This window comes from Sander vitreus, chromosome 5 (assembly GCF_031162955.1).
Source record: "Sander vitreus isolate 19-12246 chromosome 5, sanVit1, whole genome shotgun sequence".
Classification (NCBI taxonomy): domain Eukaryota; kingdom Metazoa; phylum Chordata; class Actinopteri; order Perciformes; family Percidae; genus Sander; species Sander vitreus.
In genome coordinates, this window is record NC_135859.1 from 13,076,306 (window position 1) to 13,102,163 (window position 25,858).

The 25,858-nt window shown below is 39.9% G+C and overlaps 3 protein-coding genes across 3 annotated transcripts; 1 reads left to right on the forward strand and 2 right to left on the reverse strand.

Moving 5' to 3' along the window:
- Nucleotides 1–941: 941 nt before the first annotated feature.
- rsph14 (radial spoke head 14 homolog) lies at nt 942–6,551 on the reverse strand. Its single transcript, XM_078250460.1, has 6 exons — nt 6,377–6,551; nt 5,441–5,543; nt 3,683–3,801; nt 3,008–3,236; nt 2,021–2,157; nt 942–1,310 (listed from the first exon to the last, which is right to left on the reverse strand). The coding sequence occupies exons 1-6, from the start codon at nt 6,549–6,551 to the stop codon at nt 1,039–1,041; spliced, it is 1,035 nt and encodes a 344-aa protein (XP_078106586.1). The 3' UTR covers nt 942–1,038.
- Nucleotides 6,552–7,192: 641 nt separating this feature from the next.
- Nucleotides 7,193–12,984, reverse strand: srp19 (signal recognition particle 19). Its single transcript, XM_078250464.1, has 5 exons — nt 12,781–12,984; nt 10,900–10,975; nt 9,028–9,099; nt 8,823–8,931; nt 7,193–7,737 (listed from the first exon to the last, which is right to left on the reverse strand). Exons 1-5 carry the CDS (start codon nt 12,816–12,818, stop codon nt 7,607–7,609), a joined length of 426 nt encoding a protein of 141 aa, XP_078106590.1. The 5' UTR covers nt 12,819–12,984; the 3' UTR covers nt 7,193–7,606.
- A 1,147-nt stretch (nt 12,985–14,131) lies between these two features.
- On the forward strand, nt 14,132–25,858 carry LOC144518077 (serine/threonine-protein phosphatase 2A catalytic subunit beta isoform). The gene is made up of 8 exons (XM_078250465.1): nt 14,132–14,571; nt 16,114–16,152; nt 18,415–18,585; nt 20,018–20,191; nt 20,534–20,623; nt 20,880–21,041; nt 22,205–22,323; nt 25,137–25,858. The coding sequence occupies exons 1-8, from the start codon at nt 14,470–14,472 to the stop codon at nt 25,207–25,209; spliced, it is 930 nt and encodes a 309-aa protein (XP_078106591.1). The 5' UTR covers nt 14,132–14,469; the 3' UTR covers nt 25,210–25,858.

The following is a 25,858-nucleotide window of genomic DNA, read 5'->3' on the forward strand; positions in this document are numbered from 1 at the left end:
ATAAAGAAAACCTTGACTTTCACTTGGTGCTATTCATTGACAGTAAAAACACCTCTTCCTTATCCCAGTCAGTCACCATAGTTCTAGTACTAGGCTGAGGCACGTCTCCCCAACGTGACGTCATCACCGAATTGCGTTAAAAAACCCAATAATACCAAAAACTGGCCTTTAACACTATTTGGAGACATTTTTAACAATGATATACATATGTTGAGTGCTGTATGTACCCATTAATCAACAGTGGTGGTTAACCTGCAAAATGGGCTTTAAGATTGAACATTAGTCTGGGGAGTCTGCTCTGTATTTTCTACTGCACAAGAGGCGTGATCAACGGGCATAGCTCAAATGACTCTGTCAATCCGGGTGACGTAGCAGCGACAGCAGCATCAATGGGTTGCTGCCATGGATGTATTAAGAGATCTGTGGCTGTGCTGCGCTTCTGTGGCCGCTATGTTGAATGTAAACAAAAAGCTGCTTGGTCGCTTCTCTATCACCATCGTGTTAAACCCGCCAATAGCGCGCCAGGTGGATAAGCCAGTTTGTGATTGGTCCCCGCAAAATTGTAACGGAAGCAGGATAGATAAATGTACAGGTTTCCAGCCTGAGCTGCAGGGCGAAATCAAATCGCCGGCAGATCGGGCTGGGTTTACCCAGTCTATAGCTTCCAGCTTCTTTTACCAATGACTGCTGATTTCTTATATTCTTATTCAACTGTTGCTCAGAAGGATCTTTGTCTTTTTCTGCCCTGTCAATTATCAGTCTGGTTAAGCTATTGAACAGCGTTTTGTTCTCCATGTACAAAACTAAATAACATCTATTTGTAAAGAGGACTTCCTACAACCGAAGACCATTCAGACATATAGAGTAGTCCTCTCAGATACCTGACTGGACACAATCAAGCTTTGTGGCATGAGATTAATAACTTTTCAACGGTAGTGTAATTAATTAATAATAGAATTTTTTTTACATTTATTTATTATGTAATCAGCAGAGGTTGACCCAGCAGGTCTGTTCTGGAGGTCAGAGGTCATCAGGGTCTTAGGGAGTCCAGTTGATGACCCTGACGGCGGTCTGAGCGTCCCGCCGGATGTCGTGGTCCTCCTCTGCAGCCTCACTCCTCCTCAGCAGCAGGGGAAGCTGCTCCAGCAGGAGGCGGCGGCCATCCGGAGCTTCAGCCAGGGCAGTCAGAGCGCGCAGGGAGTACATGACCAGGGCCTTCCTGCTCTTCCTCTCCTTCTCCTCCTCCTCCTTCTTGGACACCAGTTCGAGGAGGATGGGGATGACGTCCAGATCCAGACACTGCCGCTTACCTGCAATCAAACTCTGTTACCTGATAGGTCAGGAGGAGTCACATGGTGCGTTTAAGGTTCAGACAGAAGACAAACTCTCCTGTTGAGTCATCAGAACAAAAGATTAACAACTGTAACAACATAATAGCCGATCCTTTAATAAAAGATCAGAAGTACAAGAAGCCTGTGTACATATAGTCTTGCGTTGCCAGACCTTCCTCCACAGCGCTGCGAAGGAAGGTCTGGCTAGTCCACACAACCTTCCGGTATAGGAGAAAAACATGCTCTGGTTTATTGGCATTTCTTTAAACCACAATCAAACCAAATCACAATTGTCTTGGGTGGCGCTAAGCCCCGGACACAGGTACGGTGCTTTTGCAAAATAGCCCCGGGAAGGAACTTGATTTGGTGGAACATGTGCACACAGGGAGGCGAGCTCTGGAATTATAATGGCTGTCAAGTGTCTGATCATTTTGGGATCAATTCAGTAACCACAGTGACAGGTTGTATTCCTTGGCTTCTTCTTCTCAACAGCAACTGAGGCTCATGGGTATTGTAGTATTAACAGACAGAATAAAACCTGATTTGTCCGAAATAAAGTTGTAATAATTTAAACTGAAGGTCAGAACATGAACCTGTGTGATGCTTACATCATCCAGGAGAATAAAAAAAAAAAAACTTGAAATGGGAATTCACAGTGAGGAAAAATACTTCAAGGTGTGTATTTGTACCTGTGGTGATGATCACAGTGTACATGATGACTCCTGCAGCGTTGGCCTGAACCTCGATGTCTTCGTCACGCAGCAGGTCAACCAGGACAGGAAGTAACGACTCCTCACACACCTGGAGCTTCCCATCCTCACAAACACTGGAACCAGCAGAAGAAAAAACAAGATTTAAAGATAATATTTCTAGCGTTTTATTTGATATTACAGACAGGAAAGCTGGGAGAGAGAGGGAATAATATGCAGCAAAAGACCACGGGTCAGATTAGAACCGGGGCCGCTGCCAAGGACTCAGGAGTTAGAGGTATAGGTATATACATATATATATAGGTATATAGGCTATTTTGACATTTTTTAATGGGATTTTGCATGTGTTTGTTGTATGATGAATGAGATACATATCAATGTTGGAAAAGTATCAATAGCCCAGCGCTAACATGCATTTGTTCTGCTAAGGAGAGGCTGTTAACTTTACCTTATTGAGGTCTTAAAAAGCATCAAAAGTTTGCAGTACTTTGGTGTAAGCATAAAGTGGAAACACTAAAATTAGTGCTGAAGTTTCAGTTTAACTGTAAGTGAGTTGAATGAATTTGAAGTGTGGGTTTAATTCTTGAAGCTTAAGCGCGAAAAGGAGTTTAAATGTTAGTGCTGACTGGAACTGAGTTTTAGTTTTTTTCTGAATGAGGTTTAGGTTTAAGTTTACATGTGAGAGCTGAGTGAGGTTAAAGTGAACCTGCTGAAAGAAGCTCAAGTGTGACTTTAAATTCAAGAGTTTGTTGAAGTTGTCAGCGGGAACACAGAGGAATTCTGAAGTGTCAGTAAAGTTGTAAGACTTGAATGACGTTGAAATGTGAGTTTATGGGCAAGCGCTGAGTTCAAGTGCAAGTATAAGCCCTGGACGAAGTTGAGGTGTAAGTTGAAGTGACAGCGTTGCAGCAGTATATAACAGCACACTTCCCCACTCTTTGAAACAAAGCCTGCATGGTGTTTAACCTGAGGGCCATCATGACTGCAGCTGCCTCCCTGCGGATGTTCGGGGAGCGGTGGGAGAGCTTGTGGCCCAGCAGCGAGACACCGTCAGAGGCCAGAGCCGGCAGAGCATCCAGCCTGGAGCAGGAGCTTAGGGTGGAGAGGAGCAGCACTTGCACCTCCTCTTCCTCATCTTCCTCCCCTCTCAGCTTCAGCATCAGTTTAGGAACCAGAGCCAGGAGAGCGTCTGCACCTGCAGTGATATAATCTCAGGTCAGACTCATTTATTGGGAGGAGAAAACAAAGGTGAAATATTAGAACTGTCTGTTATAAACATCGACTCCTGCTTCACCGTACTAACTGTAGTTGTGCTCACACAGTTTACCTGTTCAGTGAGAGTTTATTAGCCACGTTTATACGACTGAAATTTGTTTTTTTTTACAGCTTTTACAATCACTTACTAGTTTTACTGTTAGTGGGAAAACAATTTAATGGAGATAGTGTTTGTTATCACATTAATATATTTAGTGAAATAACAGAAATAATACTTATTTTTTTCCCCCTTTTAGTAGAATAAGGATAGTTTTTAAATTGCTGACTTATCAGTTTTGGCTGATTGTTACCAAACTGAATCAAGGTTTACAAAACAAATAACTGATTAAAAACTCCAAAGTGTTGATGGAGACATGATGAGTTTACCTGCAGGCAGCAGAGTGAGGCGGTTCAGCACTCGGTGGACGTTCCTCCTGCAGGAGGACGAGTTGTCGTCCACCAGCTGAGAGAGAGGAGGGAGGAGGGAGGAGGAGAGCAGGGCCTGTCTGCAGGAGGAGACAACAGAGACAAACAGTGGGTTTAAAGCTATATTTTAGTTACACTTCTTGCTGTCTGTCACTTATTTCCAAAGTTAAAGCTTCACTGTGACAAAAGCCTTCACTACAGTTCAGGGGCGGACTGGGACCAAAATCAGCCCTGGCACTGTAGTCACACCAGCCCACATTACCATGCAGCCCCACCCACGGACACGTGCATTCACTAATTACATTTGTGTACAGATGGTGAAATAATATAAGCAGTACCTTATGTAACAGATTTCTAAACATTTAATGTAAGTAACTGGCAAACAATGCTTACTACTTTTTAAAGAGCACACGTTTATAACAAATGTACACATACTGTCTGTCTGTTTATGCCGTTTGTATGCTGTTACTGTCATTCTCTACAGTATGTTGTTCTTTGTTGTCACTGTCTGTCTGTTCGATTGTCCGTGTTTCTCTCTGTTGATACTGTACATATTGTCTGTCTGGTTCTCCATCTTTTCATCTGTTTTAACTCTCTAACTCTGCAATTTTAATGTTTTTATGGCTGTCTGTGATTATACTTCAGGGTTTTTCCTTGCTCAGAATTGGCCTTTGGGGGATCACATAAAGCAGGGGGGGTCTGGTCTCCCCCAGGAAATTTTGAGGGTAAAAGACTTCAATTCCTGCATTCTGATAAATTTTTGGGCACCAATTTATGGTAAAAAACGTCTATATTTATGGCAAGGAAATCACAAAATTCTGGTGGCAGGTAACAATTTAAAATACAAAATATAATGGAATATTATTATATTCAGTAGTCCAGTAAGGGGGCTTTCACATCTGGGACATGGGCCGATACGACAACACTTGACCTCAAAGTCCAGTTGTTTAATTAGCATGAACTATGCTAATTCAACTCACTTTTTTTCCCCCAAAGAGCACGTTTTGCTCCCAAGTTGAAAAATTTAGGCTTGACTTACAGAGGCTACTGCTTTTACTGCTAAATTGTACAATAACACAATCATGTTATGGATACAAAACGTGAAGTGTAATGTTTTCTATATTATATTGATCAAAAATGATCAGTGATGTTGAGACTACAGTGTAATGGACCACCACAGTTCATGCATACATGTGAACCGCGGATTAATGCCAGAGTTTAACCTATAGTGTAAAACTAAACACTACGTGAATGGGGCACAGCAGAAAGACGGAGCAGAGCGACACTGCTTGTTTAGGGTTTTCATGTGTACTCCTATAGGCCTACAGTTTGATTCTCAGTAATTTGTGTTATACTGCCACCTGCTGGTGACATCATAGAGTACAGCCAGGACAAACTGCTCATCACTGAATGTATCTACTAACAAGTATTGTGTGTGTATCACAGCCTGATATATCTTCTTCCTCTGTGCCATAAAAACACTGAGTGACATGTTCCTTCATTACCATTAAAACCATACTGAAGTTTATTTTGACTCAATCCCACATACACCGTCCTGCTGCCACAAAATCTCACTAGAGCACCAAATGTGGATTGATCCACCGTTGAAAATAATCCCCAACAAATGCACTATTTACTCCTGTTTGTTTGATAAAATAAACTACAGTGAGTGGCTGTTTTAGTCTTTCTGTCTGTCTGTCTGTCTGTCTGTCTACCTACCTGCCGATGCTGTGGGCAGTCATGAGGTGAAGCAGCTCACAGGTTTTTGTTCTGACTGATGAATCTTCATCCTCAAACAAAACCTTCAACTGCTCCAGAAAACCTGCAGATGAAGAAGAAGAAGAAGATGTCAGCACTCTGTATGACAGGAGGCCCAAAATGAATTTTGATTTTCTTTTTCCTCCAATTGTAGAGTTAATTTCCTTCCCTTTCCCATCTCTACATTTTATAAATCATCCAAAAATCAATTATACATTTGGTTCCAAACTAGTTAATAGTTCTTTTAATTGGATAACCAGAATGATTTTCTGTGTGTAAACATAGAAATCCTGAAAAACACTAAGAGGAAAAATGAAATCAAGGTACCTCAAAAAAACAACAGAAAAAAAACCCAGATGCAACAGATGGTAGTACTCAGATCCTTTACTTCAGTAAAAGTGACAATACTATAATGTAAAAATACTCCATTACAAGAAAAGGTTCTTCAAAATCCTAATATTACAGTAACAATATAGTAGTAAGTATTATGAGCTTTATAGCCTAATTTCTGTTATGCTGGTTTTGCACATTACTTTACCACTAACTTTTGCACTGCCCAGATTCCCACTAAACCCAAATCTCTTAAGAATTTGTATATAAGTAGCTAACTGTATGCAGTATTTCATTACAATGTGTTTTGTTTACAAAATAGTGACAGCACATTTTCCCACTCTTCAAAATTAATTAAAAGCCAATTCATTTTCTGTCTAATTGATTAACGGGCTAGTCTTTTTTAGCTGTAGGCTACTGTTTAATTTATACTATAAGCTATCAAAACACCTGATTTTTATAAATTCTTTATATCTTTTGTGTGTAAAAATCTTAATATGTAAAGTAACTAAAGTAACTGTCAGATAAATACAGTGGAGTAGAGAGTTGTGAACTCGGAGTTATTACCCCCGTTAACAGTCTGGTAGATCCGCTCCGGGTCGTGCATCAGGTCGCAGAGTGAAGCCAGAGCCCGCAGCCTCCTGTCCGCTTCCGGCTGCTGCAGCTCCTCGAACAGCTGTGGCACGGCCCGCCGCCCAAAGGCCACCGGAGCACGGCTCGGGTCTATCAGATAACCGGCCATCTGGTGTTCGTTAATTAACTTAGTTTAAAACCCCTAGTTAATCATAGAGCCCACCGGGCTAGCTAGCTAGGTTGTAAGTTAGCCAAAATGCAAAAACACCGTTGCCTGGTAACCGAATACAAAGAGCCGAAGAGATGACGTCTCGTCCGGGGTGGCATCATGCTGTACGTAAACATGATCTATGGTTAGTCTGTGGCTACAGGGCACTGGTTTTACATTACGAGCACACTGACGCGGTTCTATGCTTCTTCTTAAAGCCACCATTCATTGACAAAAACTGTCATTGACTAGTCATACACTTCCAAGAAATAAGAACTGTCCCTTTAAGGATCTTCATGTAACTTCATTGAACATCCAGTTCAGCTGAATTTAAGCTCGTTTTGACAGAATAATTAGGTCCAGTTTATTTTTTAAACTCCCTCAAGTTCTGGTTCAGCTGCACTCGTTCTAAACTACAGCTAAGCTAGCCACATGCTAAGTGACAGAGCTACAGCCGTAAGTTTGGAAGAGGTCAAATTGCCAAATCGATATTTATAAAAATTTGAAAATAAACTGTAATTTACCCAAACATGCTCCATACAACTTTCTTTGGTTACTTTTCCAAGGACGATAAATTGGCTAAAATGAAATCAACAAAAAAGTTGAGAAAAGGAACTCTTTATTCATCTGGTCTTCAAAGAAAAACACATTTTTACAAAATGTGGGGAAGGAGGGATAAGGTATTAAACAGAAGCAAAAGATGCACACCATCCACTTTGAAATTTGAAATAACACAGAAATTAGTTCCTTTCTCCGTGTTTTTGGAAACTACACAATCAGCTGTGAACAGGTTTCACAGGTCTCAGGTCAGAGAAATGTTCAGTCGAGTCAAAATATAAGGACTTAAAGGGGAAACAGATATATTTTAATTTTGTAAGCCTGCAGATGAACGAGTTCTGAGGTCTAGATGACAACAAACTCTTTAAAAACCCACAAAACTTCAGTATAAGTTGAGGGTTTGATTCTGCCTGACACTCAAACGTAAAATTTATTTAAAAAAGAAAATGTCTATGCGTTTATTTCTTCTTTTTCTTGCTCTTCTTTCCTCCCTCTCCCTGCTGAGAGCTGGTGTCTCCTCCTCCACTTTTCTGGGTCCGAGTCTTTAGTTTAGGGATCATCTCTGCTACGTAAAACATCACATCTTTACCTAAGGAAATAAACAAAAAAACATCAGAACTTTACTCAAGTTTAGCCCCCGCTGACGTCACTTTTACCAGTTAAAATGACAAATGTCTCCGGCGGCAGGTCATATCAGCTGATCACTAACAAATGTCAGTAACTTCAAAGTCTCACTTTGTCAGACCCTCCTCCAAAGCGCGCTGGAGGGTCTTGCTACTCCACATAGCATTCAGGGATGGAAGGAAAATGTGCTCTGGTTTATTGGCATTTCTTTAAACCAATCACAAGCGTCTTGGGCGGTACAATTGCGCGAGAAAAGCTGCGGTGCCGCTGCAAAATAGGCTCGGAAGGAACTTGTTTTGGTGGAACGTGTGTACGTTTAAAAGTTTCCAATCTGAAAACTCAGATTGGACAGATAGTCTAGCTAGCTGTCTGGATTTACCTTGCAGAGATCTGAGAAAAGGTTAACCATAGTCCTCATAAATTGACCGGAGTTTAAAATGCCAACACAAAGAAAGCCCAAGGCAACGGATATCCGGCCTAAATGAGTGAAATCCGGCAACGGAGCAATCCCGGAAGTGTCAAACGTCAAGGATGTAGACTAGTAACTTGATGACAGAAACAAAAGGTTTGTGCGTCTTAAATGACCACAGATCATCTGTGAGGGGAGAAGCTCCACTCTACTCAACACAACTTAGGCCGGCTGCACACTGCCTGCGTGGCGTGAGCGTGTCAACTGCGTGGCGTGTTCGTTTTTATTTCGGCTCCCATGTTAACAGGTTAGAGCTTGCACACTGCCTGCGTGACACGCACGTCTCAGACGCGGCACGAGCCATGCCGAAAACCCGTGCATTCTTCTTTTATTCACATCAGATCAATAATTTAATCTTCTAAACTATAGTTTTGAATAAGGACCTTCAGTATTTGGATCAAGTAGCTCATGAAAAATTAAGTGTGTCAGATACATATTTAATCAACATTTAGGTAAATATAACCTTGAGCATTGGATCGAGGTAAAAACAAAACCTGAATCTATAAACTCAACTAGACAAATATGGTCAGAACATACATTTTATTATCGCATGAAGTCAAACATTGGTTTGTTGGACTTACGGGAGGTGAATTTGTCCTGACAAAGGCTGCCGTCCGCCTGCTTCACCTGAACTCGGACACGTCCTCTGAACTGGACGTCCCTGTTCCACTCTCTGGGGTGCATTTTGTTCTGGGAAACAAACGCATGCATATATATTTGTTGTCATCTTCATGAAGTGATTTTCAGATTTTTTTTGCAGGAAAAAAATAAAGTTGTTCTTCTTACCTCCACGTAGACATTCATCCCAGCTGCCGTCAACACGTCTCTGATCTCAGCGCAGGACGGATTTTCCACCGCCTGCAGACACACAACATCAGCTGTTTGTCTCCTCATTGGTTTATTTACTGCATGTTACACTACATTTACAATCCACTGCTTTCATCTGAGGCTGCGTAATTAATTGAAAATTGCCATGTTTGAAGTAGCGGGGAGGTCGGTTGCATCAAAAATAAACACATTTGCCTTGAAAATATTTTAGGTATTATTGCTGCTGTGCTTTGTACACTGTGGTAATGGTAAAGTCGGACAACAGTGACTACTGTTGTTGGACTTGTAGCCCACCTGTATTCAGGACACCTCCGCCTATACTGTACTGCATGTCTATATACCTTCATGTATTGTAATATGCCTTGGTGTAAAACCTAATTTCTCTGAGATGCATCAACAAATGACAACAAATAAATGACAAAAATCTTGTAAAGGGTTGTTCAGACTGCTGTGTGGAACTGGATTTAAAGCCAGGGTTCATGCACATTTCAACCAATACTTTTCGGCAAATTTCCATGACTATGTTTTCCTGAAAATGTCAGTCGACATTATACAATAAGAATAAAAATCAGTGTTAAAGTTTTCCCCTTAGAGGTTGAACAATAAAATGGATGACAATTTATGTTGTTCATAGTGGGATTCGTAATATCGCGCCCCGATAGAACGTTGAGGTTAAGACGACGTGAAATACATTTATTAATCACATATTATTATTATGCTATTCCAGGGCTGGAATTTGCATTTTTTCAAATCCCATAACTTTTCCAGGTTTTTTCAAAATGTATGAACCCTGTAAAGGCTAGGACACCGCAATGATCGGAAACATCACAAATAGACGAGAAAAACTTCAGCAGAAAACACCCATCGCCCCGACCACTCTCCATTCTGCGAACAGTTGCACATTTCTTTGTCAATATTTTGAACATTTCATCTACTTTGTTTCAAACACTGTGCAGCTCTTTTCATTTTAATTTATTCATATTTTTTATTTATTTATTAAAAAAATTATATTAACGATGCTTGACTTCTGCAAAACTTGTTTTCTTTTTTCTCGTACTATGTTAATTATTATGGACCAAAACACCAAGGCAAATTACTTGCATGTGAAAACCTACATAAGTAAGTAAACCTGATTCTGACTCAAACATCCAGCGGAGCATTAAAAAGACTACAGAGTCTGATTACAACCACTGCTCATTGCCTTCCAACAACTGCTCTTCATGTTGTGCGACCTTCTCTAATGCTACACACCACAGTTAAGTGTCGGGCAAAAACAAAGCATCATTTTGAGGACATGATCAAGCTGAACTGTGGAAACATAATGTACAGTGACAGTCTGGACTTCATCGTGAGTCTACAGCGGTTTCCCTGAGGATCACAGCATTAAAGCAGCTCTTTACCTGCTTGAATTTTGGAAGTGGAAAAAAAAATGTGTTTGCTAACAACAGATCAGATGTTGTGAAAGCAGTCTCCCTTGAGACAAGGCCTGGTCAAGGCCTCAGTGTTTTGGGGGGCATCTGGCTACAGGTGAGCTGAGTATTAGAGACAACACACTTAGTTGAAGTTTATTAAATTTAGCATTTCTTGCAGCATATAAGCTGCTCATTTAAATTAGAAGATACTGTCTTCTGCATGAAGAGGGAATGGGTCTCCTTAAGGATAGTGGGAGTCGCTAACCCTAACCAGAATCGTGCAGCCCTGTTCTCATCACGGTGGTGTGTCCTGCTAACAACCAGCAGCTTTTGGAAGGTAGAAATATCAACAAAAAAAAAACAAAAAAACTGAAGGTGTTCTGGTTACACGTCATGAAAAACTGTATAAAGTAAAAACCTTCTCTGCGGGGATCCTTCGTCCTTCAGCCAGCGTCTTCTTACTGTTGATGTAGATGGGATAGACGCAGATAAACCTGAAACACACCCCAGACGTTAAAGTTATAGTGCATAGTTATGTCTCCCCCATGAGGAATCATAAGTAATGACAACACCACTGACAACAACAACAACAACAACGTCGTCGTTGCAGCCACATGACGCAAGCCTTCTGTGATCACACACCACCCCCACCCCTCCTTCACGCAGTTGCTAGTAGCCAAGGAGGACACAGAGGATTAAAACACACGATGGACTATTCAGAAGAGTAATTATCTTCACTTGGGCTTCTGTGTGTGAAGTCGCCGGACTACATTCTTTTCTAAACATAGCCATACTGAGAAATACAGAGAGAGTTTTGTGGAGGTGATAGGCTCAGTTAGCGGAGGCTCAATTAGCGGATGTTTATTAAAGTGCTCATATTATGCTTTTTGGCTTTTCCCCTTTCCTTTATTGTTTTATTTATCTTCATAGGTTTACAAAGTGAAAAAGCCCAAAGTCTACCCCAAAGGGACTTACCATCTCCAACAGAAAACACTGTTCACAAACAGCTCTATTGTAGTCCAGCCTTTACTTCCGTGACAAACGCTCGTCACTTTGTAACACGCGTTATAATGCTCGCCTAGCTGCTAGTGTGGCACGCCCTCATACTCTGCAACTGACTAGCTGGTAGTCCTTACCTAGCTACTGCGCATGTGCAACTCCCAACAAAGATAGAACAGAAGTGTGATGCCTCACTCTGTAGCTAAAACAGAGAGCTCAACACACAGAGTGAAAAGAGGAGCTGCAGCAATGTGCAGTACAACAACAAGTGTTTTTCTGAAAATTAAACCACATAAACCTATTCTGGTACAACCTCTAAATACAATTATGAACCTGAAAATGAGCATAATATGAGCACTTTAATGTAAAATAGTTGCGCGCTATAGCTTTAAGACAAAAAAACCCCAAAAAAAACTAATGTCAGACTTTGTGACTGTTTAATGTGACCTGGAACTGAACTGAATGGGAAATTCTAGTAGATAGATTCTATTGAGCTTCCTTTTTAATTCCATCTCTTTACAGTTAATTGACTTTACTGTTGAGCTCGTAACGTTACTGACTTTTAAGAAGCTGTATTTTACATTCAGTTGTACGACGGGACAAACGCTGGTCTGAATGAATGGCTAACTGGCTCGGAGTAGCCAATGGTCAATCATTCGCTAAACTCTTGACTGGGAAGTAACCTAATCATGTACACTTAATCTAATCCCAATTCTATAATGTGAGATCGAGTATATGTTTGTCCTCCGTTGTCTTCCCCCGTAAAAACCAATATAACGTTAATATTTGACGGCCAAATACTGGAACCTTTAATACACGTCATGCTAGTGTTACAACGACAGGCCAAACTTAATGTAAAAACTACATCATTTTACACTTGACACGGTTTCTGACAAAAAAATCGCAAAACGGGACTTTACATCGAAGTCATTAAAGTAATTTGGTAAAAGTGTTTATTCTGCTAAATCTACCCGACAGTTAGTTACTCCTCCAATCGCCAATTTTACTCCACCGTGGAGGGTTCTATGGCTGTAATAAACAATGTAAACCAAAAAAGTCGTTTTTTGTTGGATTATAAAGCTAAAACCCGAAATAAATGGATGCCGAATTGAAGAGTGGGCTTTCAGAATCGACCCGTTTACTACAGTAACGATTAAGAAGCAAGTTACGTTTGCAAATACCCGAGTTACCCTTATATTTAAAAATCTTCTATAGGAGTTTTTACAAAGCTCGAGCGAAGGGCTAAGCAGGCTAGCTTTAGCTTAGCTAGGCTAACAGACTAGCTTTTACAAGAACTCACCTCTCTTTGTCAGCGGGGTTTTGTGTTAGATGAGCCATTGTTAGTCAGTTCTGTTGTCCGTCTGACTGCAGACGGTTGAGTCTTAGCTGATTATAGCGACTATCGACACGGTTTGATTGCCGTAAAACAAGCAGCCATACGGCCGCGCTCCACATGCACAACACTGTTGACAGTTGTAGGTGCGCTTGATTTGTATAAATGTACGACCGGTGTTGTACCGAAAGCTGTGACCTCAGAGGGCGCTGCTGCACATCGTCTGCCCGTGCGTGGTAGACAATGGAGGGCGAAGAAGAGGTCACCATATTTGGTTGTAGGCTATTTTAATAGTTTAATTTTTATTAATACAGAGAGTCATTTTAAGTTTTTGTAAATAGTTTAATTTTTAAAAGTTTAAAGTGTTTTACATAAGTAAACACCGTAATAAACCACAGCAGAATGGCTTCTGAACTGTGGTTGAATGTAGTAAGTACATTTACTTAAGTACTGTACTCAAGTACACATTTAAGGTACTTATACTTTACTTGAGTATTTTCTTTTCATGCCACTTCATACTACTATTTCACTACATTTTTGTGACAGTTTTAGTTACTTTACAAATTAAGATTTTTGCATAAAATCATATGAACAGTTTACAATGTTTTGTTATAAGTTAAACTCCCCAACAGTTTATACAAGTACAGCTGAAATTTTCAGAAAAACATTTTTAAAATATTTTGAACAAAACAAAACACATTGTGAAGGTGTCACTTTGGTCTCTAGGAAATTGTGTCGCCATTTCTTACTATTTTCACTATTTTTACAAACCAAACAAGCTATTATTGGAGAAAAAAAATCAGCAGATTAATACATATTGAACATAACCAACGTGTAGTACAACACACTATAATATACCGGAAACTGTCAAGTATGTACTGATGGATTGCAACAGGTATGATATATAATAATATTTTTTTTTTATATTTAAATAAGGTATGATATATAATACGGCCAATACGAGTATGATGAGGAAAGAAGGGAATTTATATTGGGACTAACTGATGAAGGACACGGCATTGCATTGAGAATCTGCTGGGAAAGTCATCATGGAAAGTAAACAATCTTCTAATTAGTTAATTGCGAGTAACAGAAAAAAATGATAATTTAGTTTCCTTTGGTTTTTTTCTTTTTCTTTTCTTGTTCTGTTCATCTAATGCTCCACATTCCAATCGGTGGCTATAATGGCCTATCAAATGGTTTGCTTAACGCCATTAAAACCCATATTTAAAACCTAAAGAAGTTTACTGTTTTGTCCGCGCGGTGTCACTAGTGCGCTCACTCTGCGCGCTGCTGAAATGCCCGGATGTTATTGTAGCTAGCTCTTTTAGCAAATCGGCTAGTCGCTGCGACGCCGCTGCTTCTCGCCGCTACGGTCTGTCGCATCGGGGACATTCGACCCTTTTGACACCCCCGGCCAATATAATCTGTTTTTTAACGTTGGTAACTTGACGTCGGTCATTTATCATGATAGAAGTTGACTGAACGGCTCGTTATTTTTAGGTCTTATCGTTGATTTTCCAACCGATTTGGCGGGACTAGATCGGGTTAACAATACGACGAGCTAAAGGCTAAAGCAGCTAGCTTTGATACTCAGGCCAGTTTTTTTTTTTCAGGTAGCTAACACAGCTAGCTCAGCGAGCTACCGCGGCTGTCATGGAAGACAAATCTTTTACTAAAGATTTAGACCAATGGATCGAACAGCTAAATGAGTGTAAGCAGCTCTCGGAAAACCAAGTCAGGACACTCTGCGAGAAGGTAAGTTAGTTGTATTATGTCTCAGTCGGCCTCGCTTTCAATGTGGCCTACATTGCGAAATGGGCTCCGGCTAATTTCTGGAATTAAGTCACATCAAGGCGGTTATTTTCGCCCTGTTTTCGACCAGTCATCCTAAGATTGCCAATGTTTCACAGCTCTTTAGCAGCTAAATCATTTTATTAAAACACGATATTGTCGCTATGTACACTGCCCAACCCAACACAAGTGTTCTAATATGGGCCGTTTCCTGGTAGCCGTACTCACAGGTCAGGCAGGCCTAACATTTGCATCTTTACATCATTACCAGCAAATAAACGGAGCCCATTTTACTGCCTGTTTAATAACGTGACTGCATTTTGCCCACAGATCAGGACTCGGCTAATGTTAAATTTTGGAAATTGTATTCTCTCGTTCACTTTTATATCGAAGGTGAACGTGCATTAATAAGGGTTCATGTTATGATTTGCACCGCGCCCTGTCTTTATCGATCAACCGGTTCATTGCATAAAGCTGACAGACGTCACTTCAGGCTTGTTGCACCACAAAGATAGATAACTCGTCCGGTAGCTTTTATGCATCATCGACCTTACTTATATTATCAAAACACATTATATAACATTAGGTGTAAATCACATTACCGATAAGCTGCAGGTTATCTCCTGTATGTGTAGAACAATTATTTTATTGTTATTTTGGTTCCTTGTGCAAGTTTAATAAAAGGAAGGTAAAGACTCAAAACATTACTGTAGTTTGAGTAAAGAATTCAAAGTGTCAGCTGAGTTTTTTTTTTTTAGGGTGAACAATCCAATTTAGGTGAGGGGGGTTATTTAAAGTAGTAAGGGATGTACACTATAATCAAGGTACTAGCTCATGTAACAGGCCTGTAAACACTTTCAATATTCAATAACAAGTCTAAAAAAATAAAGCTCATCCCAAGTTAGCAGAGAGCAAAACGATGTCCTCAAACTGCTGTATTCACAGATGAATTGATATCTTGCACTCTGTTGGATGGTAAACTTTGAACACCAGCTATTATTAAGCTTTGACTTGTGTCTTAAGACTATTGGCTGTTGACTTTTAATGCAGTAATAACTGCAGAAATACCACTAAAAGAACTGTTGCGATTATTCAATTAGTCGTTCAGCAGACAAAAAATAGCACTAGCACATCACGTTGAATGTGAGGATTTTCTGTATTTCTTTTTTTATCATACATTTAATATCTAACGTCACCTTGGAATCTTTCTTTTATTTATAGACTAAACAAGTGATAAAAAATAAGCAGCCATGGTTAAATAATCCGACCCTACACAGAAACCTAGTAGAACAGAAGCAAACCTGAACGTTTCCTCTTAACAGTTTAGCGATTTCAGTATGTTGTTGAGACTAAACGTGGATGCATATGACATGAGTTACTGTTTGTCTATCTGAAGAGTTTTATTTTTTTTTTTTGTATCCTTCTGTCTGCTCGCATGATCACATTTAAGGAAAATGTCTTTAAAAAGGGCACCAATTAAATAATCTGTGTTTGTTTCTTGTCCAGGCCAAGGAGATTCTGACCAAGGAGTCCAACGTTCAGGAGGTGAGATTATGTTCCATAACTTTATATGATTACATACAGTAAACTTCACCAGGAATTGGTATAAGTGTATTAAATCAGTGGTTCCTCAACTTTTTTGGCCTGTGACCCCTTACAAGAAAACTGTCTACTTGCATCCCAAAATTTAACGAAAGATTAGATTTAATGTGCAGACACTTAGAAAGAAATCGAAGTGCATAAAAATCATCAAAAAGGACAACAGACTGTTCAGCCTTCGCAGGAAGGTATCTGAACTGCATCAGGGACCTAAAATAAAACCGTTTTAGAGCTTTTGTGCAGGAAGTCACATTAATCTCCTGTACAGCACAAATAAACGCACGCATACAAGTGAAGATGAGAGTTGTTCCTAAATGAGATTTACACCCTCTGATTAAACCAACCCGTATTTATACAGCTTTAGCAGTAAATAGAAGTTCTTGTTTGACTAAAGTTTGTCTATTTATAATGGATGTCTTTTATAATTAAGGGAAAAAACAAATGCTATCTGGATGCTGACTCTGTGTTGTTCCCTCTGGCGTGTTTGGAGCAGAATGTGACTGAGCCTATGAACAATATCACACCTTGTTTACACCGTAAACCATGTCTTTGCCAAGCTCGAGGTTCTCACACACTATTAGGGCAGCACAATTAATCAAATTTTAATCACAATCTCGATTTTGGCTTCCCATGATCAAATTCACGTGATTAAGCGATATTTAAAATGCTTCATTCCGTTCATAGAACGCTCTGTATCAACGTTTTTTTTTTTGTTTTTTTTCAAAGCTCCGTAAACCACTCTCTGATCACGTGCCTCCATTAGCCAATCAGAGTTGTTCCCTGCACCGCGCAGTTTAGTTTAGATGTTGACATCACAGAGGACAGAGTAACGTGAGGCAAATTCCAGACAGATAGCAGTCGGTCATAAGTCGTCACGAGGTTTACCAGTAAACACAACATTTTGTCCCGTCTGTGTTGTTTTTCAGACAACAGCAGTGACCATAGTGCTAGTTTGAGTCTTTTAGCTCATAGCTTTAGCGGCAGACTGTTATACGTCCCGCTGTTGGAATCCTCTACAGTAAAATACAGTCACACTACACAGTTTAGCTGTCAGCATTTTAGTCGTGTTTAATCCAATTACTACTGTAGCTAACGGTAGGCTAACGTTAGCTGCTGTGTAACGTGTTATTAGTGTTTACTAGCGTGACATGCAGCAATGTTTCTTTTGCCTCTAATGTCTGTTTTGGAGCATCAGAGCGCAACGCAGACATTTAAGTGGGACCGTAATCCGTGTTGCTATTTCATCCGGTAGATACCGGGCACCGGTGCCCTATTGGCACCAGATTTAACATGCGCCGATAACGTGAATAGAAAATTGCGTTGCCTGTATCTTTTCACGGCAAACGCACATGTTTGGAAAGCGGTCGCACAACAACTGAAATGGCTCCTTCATAGTATCCTTCAACAAAGGAGGAATGTAGCGCAATATGGATGTGAAAGCAGTTAGAATTAGCCTATTTGACAATAAAATTTGTTTTGGTTAAAATCAACAAATAATCGTGATAATTAATCGTGAACAATATATTGATCAAAATAATCGTGCAGCCCTACACTATCCTTTTTTAGAAACAAATCTCCCAGCAAATGTATAAAAACTGAAATATTAAGCATATCCTTTAATAAACAACAACTCAATGTATAAGTTAATGAGCAAATATTAGGTCTTAAAAAGCATAACTTTATGTAGCATGACTTTTTTTTTTCTGCTTTCCTCTTCATAAAATTAAGTTGTAATGAGTATAAATACAAATATGACAAATATACTAATGTTCAAGTGTGAACGTTAATTCTTAGCATTAAATGGTAGTTTGACCAATACCTCAAGTCTTCCAGAGCTTTTCAGTCAAGTGGACTTTTAATTAAGTTTTATTTTAATAAAAAAAGTAAGGAAAATGATGTAGAATTTACATAAAACATTGACCTACTTGGCATATCTGCGGTCTTTTACATTGCTGCTAAAATATAGTATCTGTGATGTTATCGGTGGATAACATTGATATTCCAATACTCATGGCAAGGATTTAATCAGATGTTTTAATATAGAAAGCTGAAGCTGCAGAAGAAATGGGGAAAGTAGAAAACTAATTGAAAACCTCTCAAAATGAAATCTTGTCATTTGATACGTGTTTTGTTAATCTGTGCAGGGAAAATGTAAACGTTGTTTCATTACTGTTAAACTTGGCCGGAACCGTTCACCTGTGTCCTCAGGTGCGATGCCCCGTGACGGTTTGTGGCGACGTCCACGGTCAGTTCCACGACCTGATGGAGCTGTTTAAGATCGGAGGCAAGTCTCCCGACACCAACTACCTGTTCATGGGAGACTACGTCGACAGAGGCTACTACTCTGTGGAGACGGTCACTCTGCTCGTCACGCTAAAGGTAAACGCTGTTTGGTTCATAATAATCTCAGGATATCTGCAGATGTCGTAAGTCTTAGCGTTCAGCTACCCCCAAAAAGGCCTTTAAAAAGTTATACATTTCATTAACAAAGGTCTCTGCCGGCTATAGACAGTAATGCTAGTTATAATTCTTCTTGTATGTGGTTGGAGGCTGTCAGGAGATGTACACGTATAAAGTCAAAGTAGGGTTGTTATGACACCTTTAGACCTGCAGCAAACATCGTCACTGATGTTAGTTACAGCAGATGGGAAGCTTTTCCTCTCAGAAGTCAAGATTTTAGTTTAAAAGTATACAATTAATAATTGTTTTTCTGCCGCTTATCTGTGCCTAGGTCACGTTAACTGGTTTTATTTTATTACCGTTGATTATTGTTGTATGCTGCTGAGAAGAACTGATACATGTATGTGATATAAATGGCAATAAATGTATGTGCTTTAGGGCTGGGCGATGTGACAATATATATCTGTATAACAGACCGTTGCTAAGAATTACAGACCGCTGCCATTGATGGAGGTTTGATCATATACTCTGGAGGACCATTTTTATATTAATAACATTTTTAAATCAATATTTGTGCTCATACAAAGGAGGGAGAGGGAGAGAGAGAGAGAGAGAGAGAGAGAGAGAGAGAGGGGGGGCTTGGCTGAACACACCACTTGCAGGGCTGTTATTGGTCTTTACTTGGAATATTAAAACAATAAAAACACGGTTGCTGCTCACAAAATGTCAGAGTTCCCTCTTATTTTCTGCCAATTCAATTTCTAAAAAAAAGTTGAAAAGTACAGCATGCATCATTAAGTTTTAGTTGTCCTTTTATCAACTTACCACTCCCACATTGAGCTCATCTGATTCTCTGGAGGTTTTCTGGTTTTAAAGATCAATCTGAGCTCTATATTTAAAGTCTTAACTCTGCGAGGCTACATGCCTGCTGACATTGTTTATTGTAACAAATCTAATAAGCGGGAGACTGAACCTGCATCAGTGCATCTAAAAATAGCCTCCACTTACTCTGAGCTGGTTTTGCTTAAACAAAAGTGAACAAACAAAATATATAATATAATTACAACAGGGCTACAACTAACTTTTCTGCTGCAGAACTTGTGAATATTTGGCATTTTTGATTGAAAAACGATGAATCAATATATTGACTTATCGCTATCTAACCTAACCTATCGCTAAATGAAAACAATTTCCGGTTACAACCCTATAGTTACTAAATTAGTCAGCAACATCTGGCCTAGCCCACTATTTTACAAATTCATCTTTTCAGGTGCAAAAAAACAAAAGACAGAAAAACACAAAGTACCTTTTTAAAAAAAATAATAATAAAAAATAAATAAATACAAATTCAGTAAACAGATTTAAACATTCTGTAACTCAGTTCTTTTTTTTCTTTTTTTTTACTGTTCAGGTTCGTTTCCAGGAGCGAATCACCATCCTGCGAGGGAACCACGAGTCGCGGCAGATCACGCAGGTCTACGGCTTCTATGATGAGTGCCTGAGGAAGTATGGCAACGCCAACGTCTGGAAGTACTTCACAGACCTTTTCGACTACCTGCCACTCACCGCACTGGTGGACGGACAGGTAGGAGGATTATGATCCCCCCCCTCCCCCTCCAATCTTTTTGCCAGTAGCAGCGTGGGCTTTTTGTGCTGTGATGTACATCCTCTGATACTGGATGTTACATGATGCTTTAACAGCAAGTAGTCACTGTCAAAGGGAGAAAGCTGTTGTTTCTTAGTGTTTAAATATGTGTATGTGATAAATACGTGATAGAGAGAAGTGGTGTCTTTTCGTTGATTTACTTTCAGGTTGTGTCAAGTAAAATCTTCCGGACTATGATTGTAAAGCTGCAGACGCCCTCTCATGTTTTAATAGCGCAGAGTACCTTCAATCAGCGTCATTTCTTTCTGGTTTTTATTTCAGATCTTCTGTCTCCACGGAGGTTTGTCTCCCTCCATAGACACTCTGGATCACATACGCGCTCTGGACCGCCTGCAAGAAGTCCCACATGAGGTACACACGCATCGAAATGCTGAAACACTGAATTTCAATTCAAATAGCGCAGTTGTTGGTGACTAATTTCAGCGGCAGATTAATCCATATTTGGTGCGTATTTGGGGAAGCAGAACAGTGTATGTGGGATTGAGTCTAAATAAGCCAGTGTTTGTGTGTTCGTGGTAATGCGTGTTTGGCTCAGATAAAATACGATTTGCTGCACTGAAATAATAATAGTAATAGTGATTTTATTTATTTATTTCCTCCGTCTCAGGGCCCGATGTGTGACCTGCTGTGGTCGGACCCTGATGATCGTGGTGGGTGGGGCATCTCTCCCCGAGGTGCCGGCTACACCTTCGGACAGGACATCTCTGAAACCTTCAACCACGCCAACGGCCTCACTCTGGTGTCCCGTGCCCATCAGCTGGTCATGGAGGTAACACACACACACACGCGTGCTAGTGCTGTTGAAACGAATTTCAGGATTTGCATATAATTCAATAGTGTTAGCTGCCCTTTAGCTGTCAGTGTCCGCTTCGACTTCCTATATTAACTAGTAGCTGTATTCTCATTAACGGGACAATCTGCAAGAAATGGGTTGCTAATAAACCACTAAAAGAGTGCCGTTTGGCAAAGCTGTCAATGCTGTTAGCATGGTGGCTAACACTAACGTTACTCCGTTTCTACATGTCGTTCGTTGCTTTCAAGTATTCCGTCAGTGTGCTAACCGAGCACCGTTATCCTCAACAACCGATCCGTTCACTACACTTGTTAGATAATGTTTCATTACAGGGTTCTGTGTTGATTTGGGTTTGTCGCTGTGTGTCCGTGATGAGTTTATTTTTTAGTTTTATAGTTTGTTAGTATATTAAATGTCAAAAAGCTCCAAAGCCCAAAGTGATGTCCTTAAACTTCTTGTTTATCTGTCCAAAAGTCCAAAACCACAAAATATTTAATTTCCTATCTTTTTTTATGTGATAAAACAAGCAGCAAATCTTTATATGTAAAAAGCTAGAACCAGAAAATGTTTGGCCTTTTTGCTTGAAGAATGTAATTTGACACACACATGCTCCCCCCACAAGTGGACTGAAGAACCCTAAAAACCCTCGCGTTTCCGTGACAACCTAATATAATGAAGTTGTAATGGTGCAGTGCTTCTCCAGTTCCTGTATCAGTTTTACTCCCACTGGTTCGGTGTGAGAGTCTCTTCACCTGACACACACTTTGCGTTTATAAAAAAAAAAACAAAGGCAAATACAGGCTGTATTCTAAACCGCCTACTGCAAAATACTGAATAGTATGCTCGGCAAGGCTTAGCCAGATTCCGGTTTGGAAAGTGAACATTGTTATGACCGAGCTCTTTGCATAGCTCTTTGGTAGACCGTTCCAATGCATACTTGAGATTTTTTCGAATAAGTACGATATCCAGGTATTTTTGGCATACTGCAGATTTGGCTTTTGTTTGCATACTATAGTATGCAACATGTTAACCAAATTGGTACATATTGCTAGTATAGTAGGTGGTTTCAAATACCGCCACAGTTATACAAGAGGATCCTTTTACCGGTCTAACAACAACACATTTTATTGTACCTTCAGGGTTACAACTGGGGCCATGATAAGAATGTGGTGACCATCTTTAGTGCTCCAAACTACTGCTACCGCTGTGGAAACCAGGCAGCCATCATGGAACTGGACGACACTCTGAAATACTCTTTGTAAGTATAAGGACTTCATGTTTACCTCATTTTCCGGTAGAGCTGAGAGATGGACTGAATTTATTTTTAAAATTAGATTTATTCTTTCACGACCTGTAACATTTCTACATAATGTATTACAACGTGCACCAACGAGAGTAGCGTAGATGGTATCTGGCTACATTAGCTGTCGTGCAGCCGGCGAGTATCTGCTACTTAAGCGAAGCCTCTTGTACTGACCTTCCATAGATTTGTGGAATAACCTGTATTTTTCAAAGACGGCTATATAAGTGATGCAGTTCCGTTTTTATTGTTCTCGCTCAACTGCACATGTAGGCCTAAAATTGTGTTTGGAACATTTGCAGAATGAAAAATAGACCAAAACTGTAAAATCAGAATCAGGTTTATTGCTACAGTAGGTTTTCACATATAAGGAATTTAATGTGGCCGGGTTGGATCAGTGGGTAGAGCAGGTGCACATATACTGAGAGGTTTATGCCTCGACGCAGAGGTCCGTGGTTCGAATCCGACCTGTGACAATTTCCTGCATGTCTTCCCCCTCTCTCTCCCCTTTCTCACCTAGCTGTCCTATCAAAATAAAGGCGGAAAAAGCCCCAAAAAATAAACAAGTTAAGAATGTTAAATAGAAAATAGAAATATGTAAAATAAATGTTTATTATACCATGGTCTGAGTGAATACTCGATTCTGATTGGCTGCAGGGTGTCCATAAAAAGTGTTATAGGACACCTACTAAAGGAGTGCCAATGCTGCGGCCGACGGTAACGTTACACATCGCAGCTAAAATTGTTCGTAAAAATCATTATATTGTTTTGGGGACAATCGCATGGCTGGATAGCTACCTTTTCTTGATGTTAAACATACTGTCAAATTATTTGTACTGTATGCCAACTGTACACAATGTTATTGACTTTGGATCTTGCTAGCATAGCGTTAGCTTTCTGGCTCGGAGCTGAGCTCAAGGGTTCTACGAGCTGAGCGGACTATAAATATCTCCCGTTGCTAAGGGTGGCAAGTCATATCTAAGGTCCATTCTATTCCCTGGAGCAAGGAATAACGTTTGCATTGCATAAGAATCTTATGGGATAGGAATGATTGTTCCAGGTATTAGTCAAACCCTCAGGCGTAGCCAGGGAAACAGAGTTATTGTTATCTAACTTTAGATTTTTATTGTAAAAAATATGAATTAATTTATTTATTTTTTTGGCAAGTGACCATGATATAAGCATGTTAATGCCCTTCTCGTTGTCCATTGTGAGGTATTAATTAACTTGATGAGCTGCGCGTCCGACGGTTTACGCCTCGCCGTTGTCCGTTAATACCTGACAATGGACACCTCGTCGGCCATTAACCCTTACATAATGGCCAGCTGTACCGTGTTAAAAACAAAAATATTGACTAAGGAGTGCAACTTGTTCCCAACATGAAAGAATAAATTGCTCTATTGTCAGGTATTCAGCAGAGATGATCCTTGCTGTTTTTATTCAGACAGAACCTTGGTTCTCTCTTCATTGCAGACTTGTGTTAAATAAAAAGATTGGGGGCTTTAAAACTCGTCCCATGACACGCAAGCCAATCTTTTTCATTGCCGCGTTTGTGAAACCTGGCAAGTCTTCATGGTTACTATGGTATTATAGTAAACTAAACGCATGACAACAGAGATGTTAGTTATGGTTAAAGTCACATGATATCCACTCCTTTCTGTCACAAGGTTAAATACATGTGGCTGGATGTAAAAGTGAAAGTAAGCAGATTCTAGGTGCTCTCATCTGTTCACTTCAATGTTTACTTCAATCAAAACTAGTTATTGCATAAAGGTTCAGTGTTATTGAATATTTGCACTCAGTAACTGTTACATAGCTAACTGAAGTAATTGACAAAAACTAACATTAGCATGCTAATATGTCACCTTTTTTAGATTAGGACGTAAAGTGGGAATATTTAAAATGACATTTCACAAAAATTAAACAACGTCCCCCAAATTAATCAAATCATCCCGCCCCGTCGACCCTACATGTTGCAAGTCTCCACATTAGGGATGTGCGTCTCTGGTCTGAGGCATGTCGATGCATTGCCAACAATCTGATACATTCAGCATACATATGCAGCAACTAAGGCTACGATTCACCCCCATTTTACAGATTAATGTATAATTGTTTATTAGGGTTGGGTATCGTTTGTTTTCTTCCCAATACCAGTGCTAAAGCGATGCTTTTAAAACGGTGCCTAAACCAATATTTTTTTTTCAATATAAAAAAAAAAAGGAAAGGGGGAGAGCACAAAACGACAGTCGGTGACGTTGAAGAACGGCTTATTTATTGCTAAGGCCAAATGGTCAAAATTGAATGATTTCTTAATAATGTAATAAGATTAACTTATTACAATAACACATTTTACCAGTAAATTGCTGTTAGACTAAAACAACCACTACTAGGGTATTTTAATAATTTGAGTGCACCACGAGGATTGCCAGTTTCAAGTGAATGCACCGTCTGCGCAGCAGCTGCAGACTGTTGTACGTCCCGTGGAATCCCCTACAGTGAAATACAGTCACGCTTTACCCCATTTAGGTTTCAGCATTTTAACTGTGTTTAAGCCACGTTACGTTTCCAAGTGTAGTGTCAAGTAGCGTCTGTTAATGCTTGGAGCATCAGAGACAAGCGCAGGCATTTCATGAGGCACCGAAATCCACATTGCTATTCAGTCCGATAGATACGGGTCGATTAGGTACCGGTGCCATATTAGCAACGGGTTTCGGTACCCAACCCTATTGTTTATTGATGTCATCAATAACGAACCTTTTCTGTCTCCACAGTCTTCAGTTTGACCCCGCCCCCCGCCGCGGGGAGCCCCACGTGACCAGACGCACTCCCGACTACTTCCTGTGAATGTCCAAAGTCATCCCTGTCAATCATCTACAAACCTCCACCCACCTAACCCCCACCTCTTCATTTTGGATGGAAAGAAGATATTAATAAAATAATACTGTACCAGGGAGAATAGAAACAAACAATTGGCTGATGAACCAAGATTTTAACAAAAAGAGAGAAACCTAAAGAACGGCCCCCTCTACAGTTTTGTTTTCAATATGCTGTCATTAATGCTGTGCTTCTGGGGAAAAACTATGATGATCTGTTTTCTTTTGTTTTGTTTATTACATGTTTGAAAACGAGATAATAAAACTACCAACGTGGACCAAATGTGCCATATTCTGATCCTTTTACAACATGTACAACGCGCGCAATGTTTCTTTCTTTTGTTTTCTGTTTTTTTGTTTTGTTTTTTAGACCAGCACTATAACCCTACCTACCTGACAACGTCACCACCACACCACACTTCTTCTTCATTGCATATGTGCTTTTTTCTGTTGCGAGGATAATTTTAAAAAAGGAGGGGGGGAAAAAATTGCTTAAAGTAGTACAGCTGTCAGTTTTAGCTGTCCAGGCTGCAGCCGGTGGTCATCTCAGCAAGTATATTACTGTAATTTGAATAAAGACAACAGACGTATGAAATAAAAATGTCCTATTGACAAACTAC

Excerpts from the sequence above, each read along its gene's own strand:
- rsph14 (XM_078250460.1), bottom strand. The coding sequence starts at position 6,551 with ATGGCCGGTTATCTGATAGACCCGAGCCGTGCTCCGGTGGCCTTTGGG. Across the intron at positions 3,802-5,440 it reads ACTGCCCACAGCATCGGCAG|ACAGGCCCTGCTCTCCTCCT; the intron begins GTAGGTAGACAG and ends CTCCTCCTGCAG. Across the intron at positions 1,311-2,020 it reads CACTGTGATCATCACCACAG|GTAAGCGGCAGTGTCTGGAT; the intron begins GTACAAATACAC and ends GTTTGATTGCAG.
- srp19 (XM_078250464.1), bottom strand. The coding sequence starts at position 12,818 with ATGGCTCATCTAACACAAAACCCCGCTGACAAAGAGAG. Across the intron at positions 8,932-9,027 it reads GGATGAATGTCTACGTGGAG|AACAAAATGCACCCCAGAGA; the intron begins GTAAGAAGAACA and ends TTTGTTTCCCAG. Across the intron at positions 7,738-8,822 it reads TCAGGACAAATTCACCTCCC|GTAAAGATGTGATGTTTTAC; the intron begins GTAAGTCCAACA and ends TTATTTCCTTAG.
- LOC144518077 (XM_078250465.1), top strand. The coding sequence starts at position 14,470 with ATGGAAGACAAATCTTTTACTAAAGATTTAGACCAATGGATCGAACAG. Across the intron at positions 20,624-20,879 it reads TGCAAGAAGTCCCACATGAG|GGCCCGATGTGTGACCTGCT; the intron begins GTACACACGCAT and ends CCTCCGTCTCAG. Across the intron at positions 22,324-25,136 it reads GACACTCTGAAATACTCTTT|TCTTCAGTTTGACCCCGCCC; the intron begins GTAAGTATAAGG and ends CTGTCTCCACAG.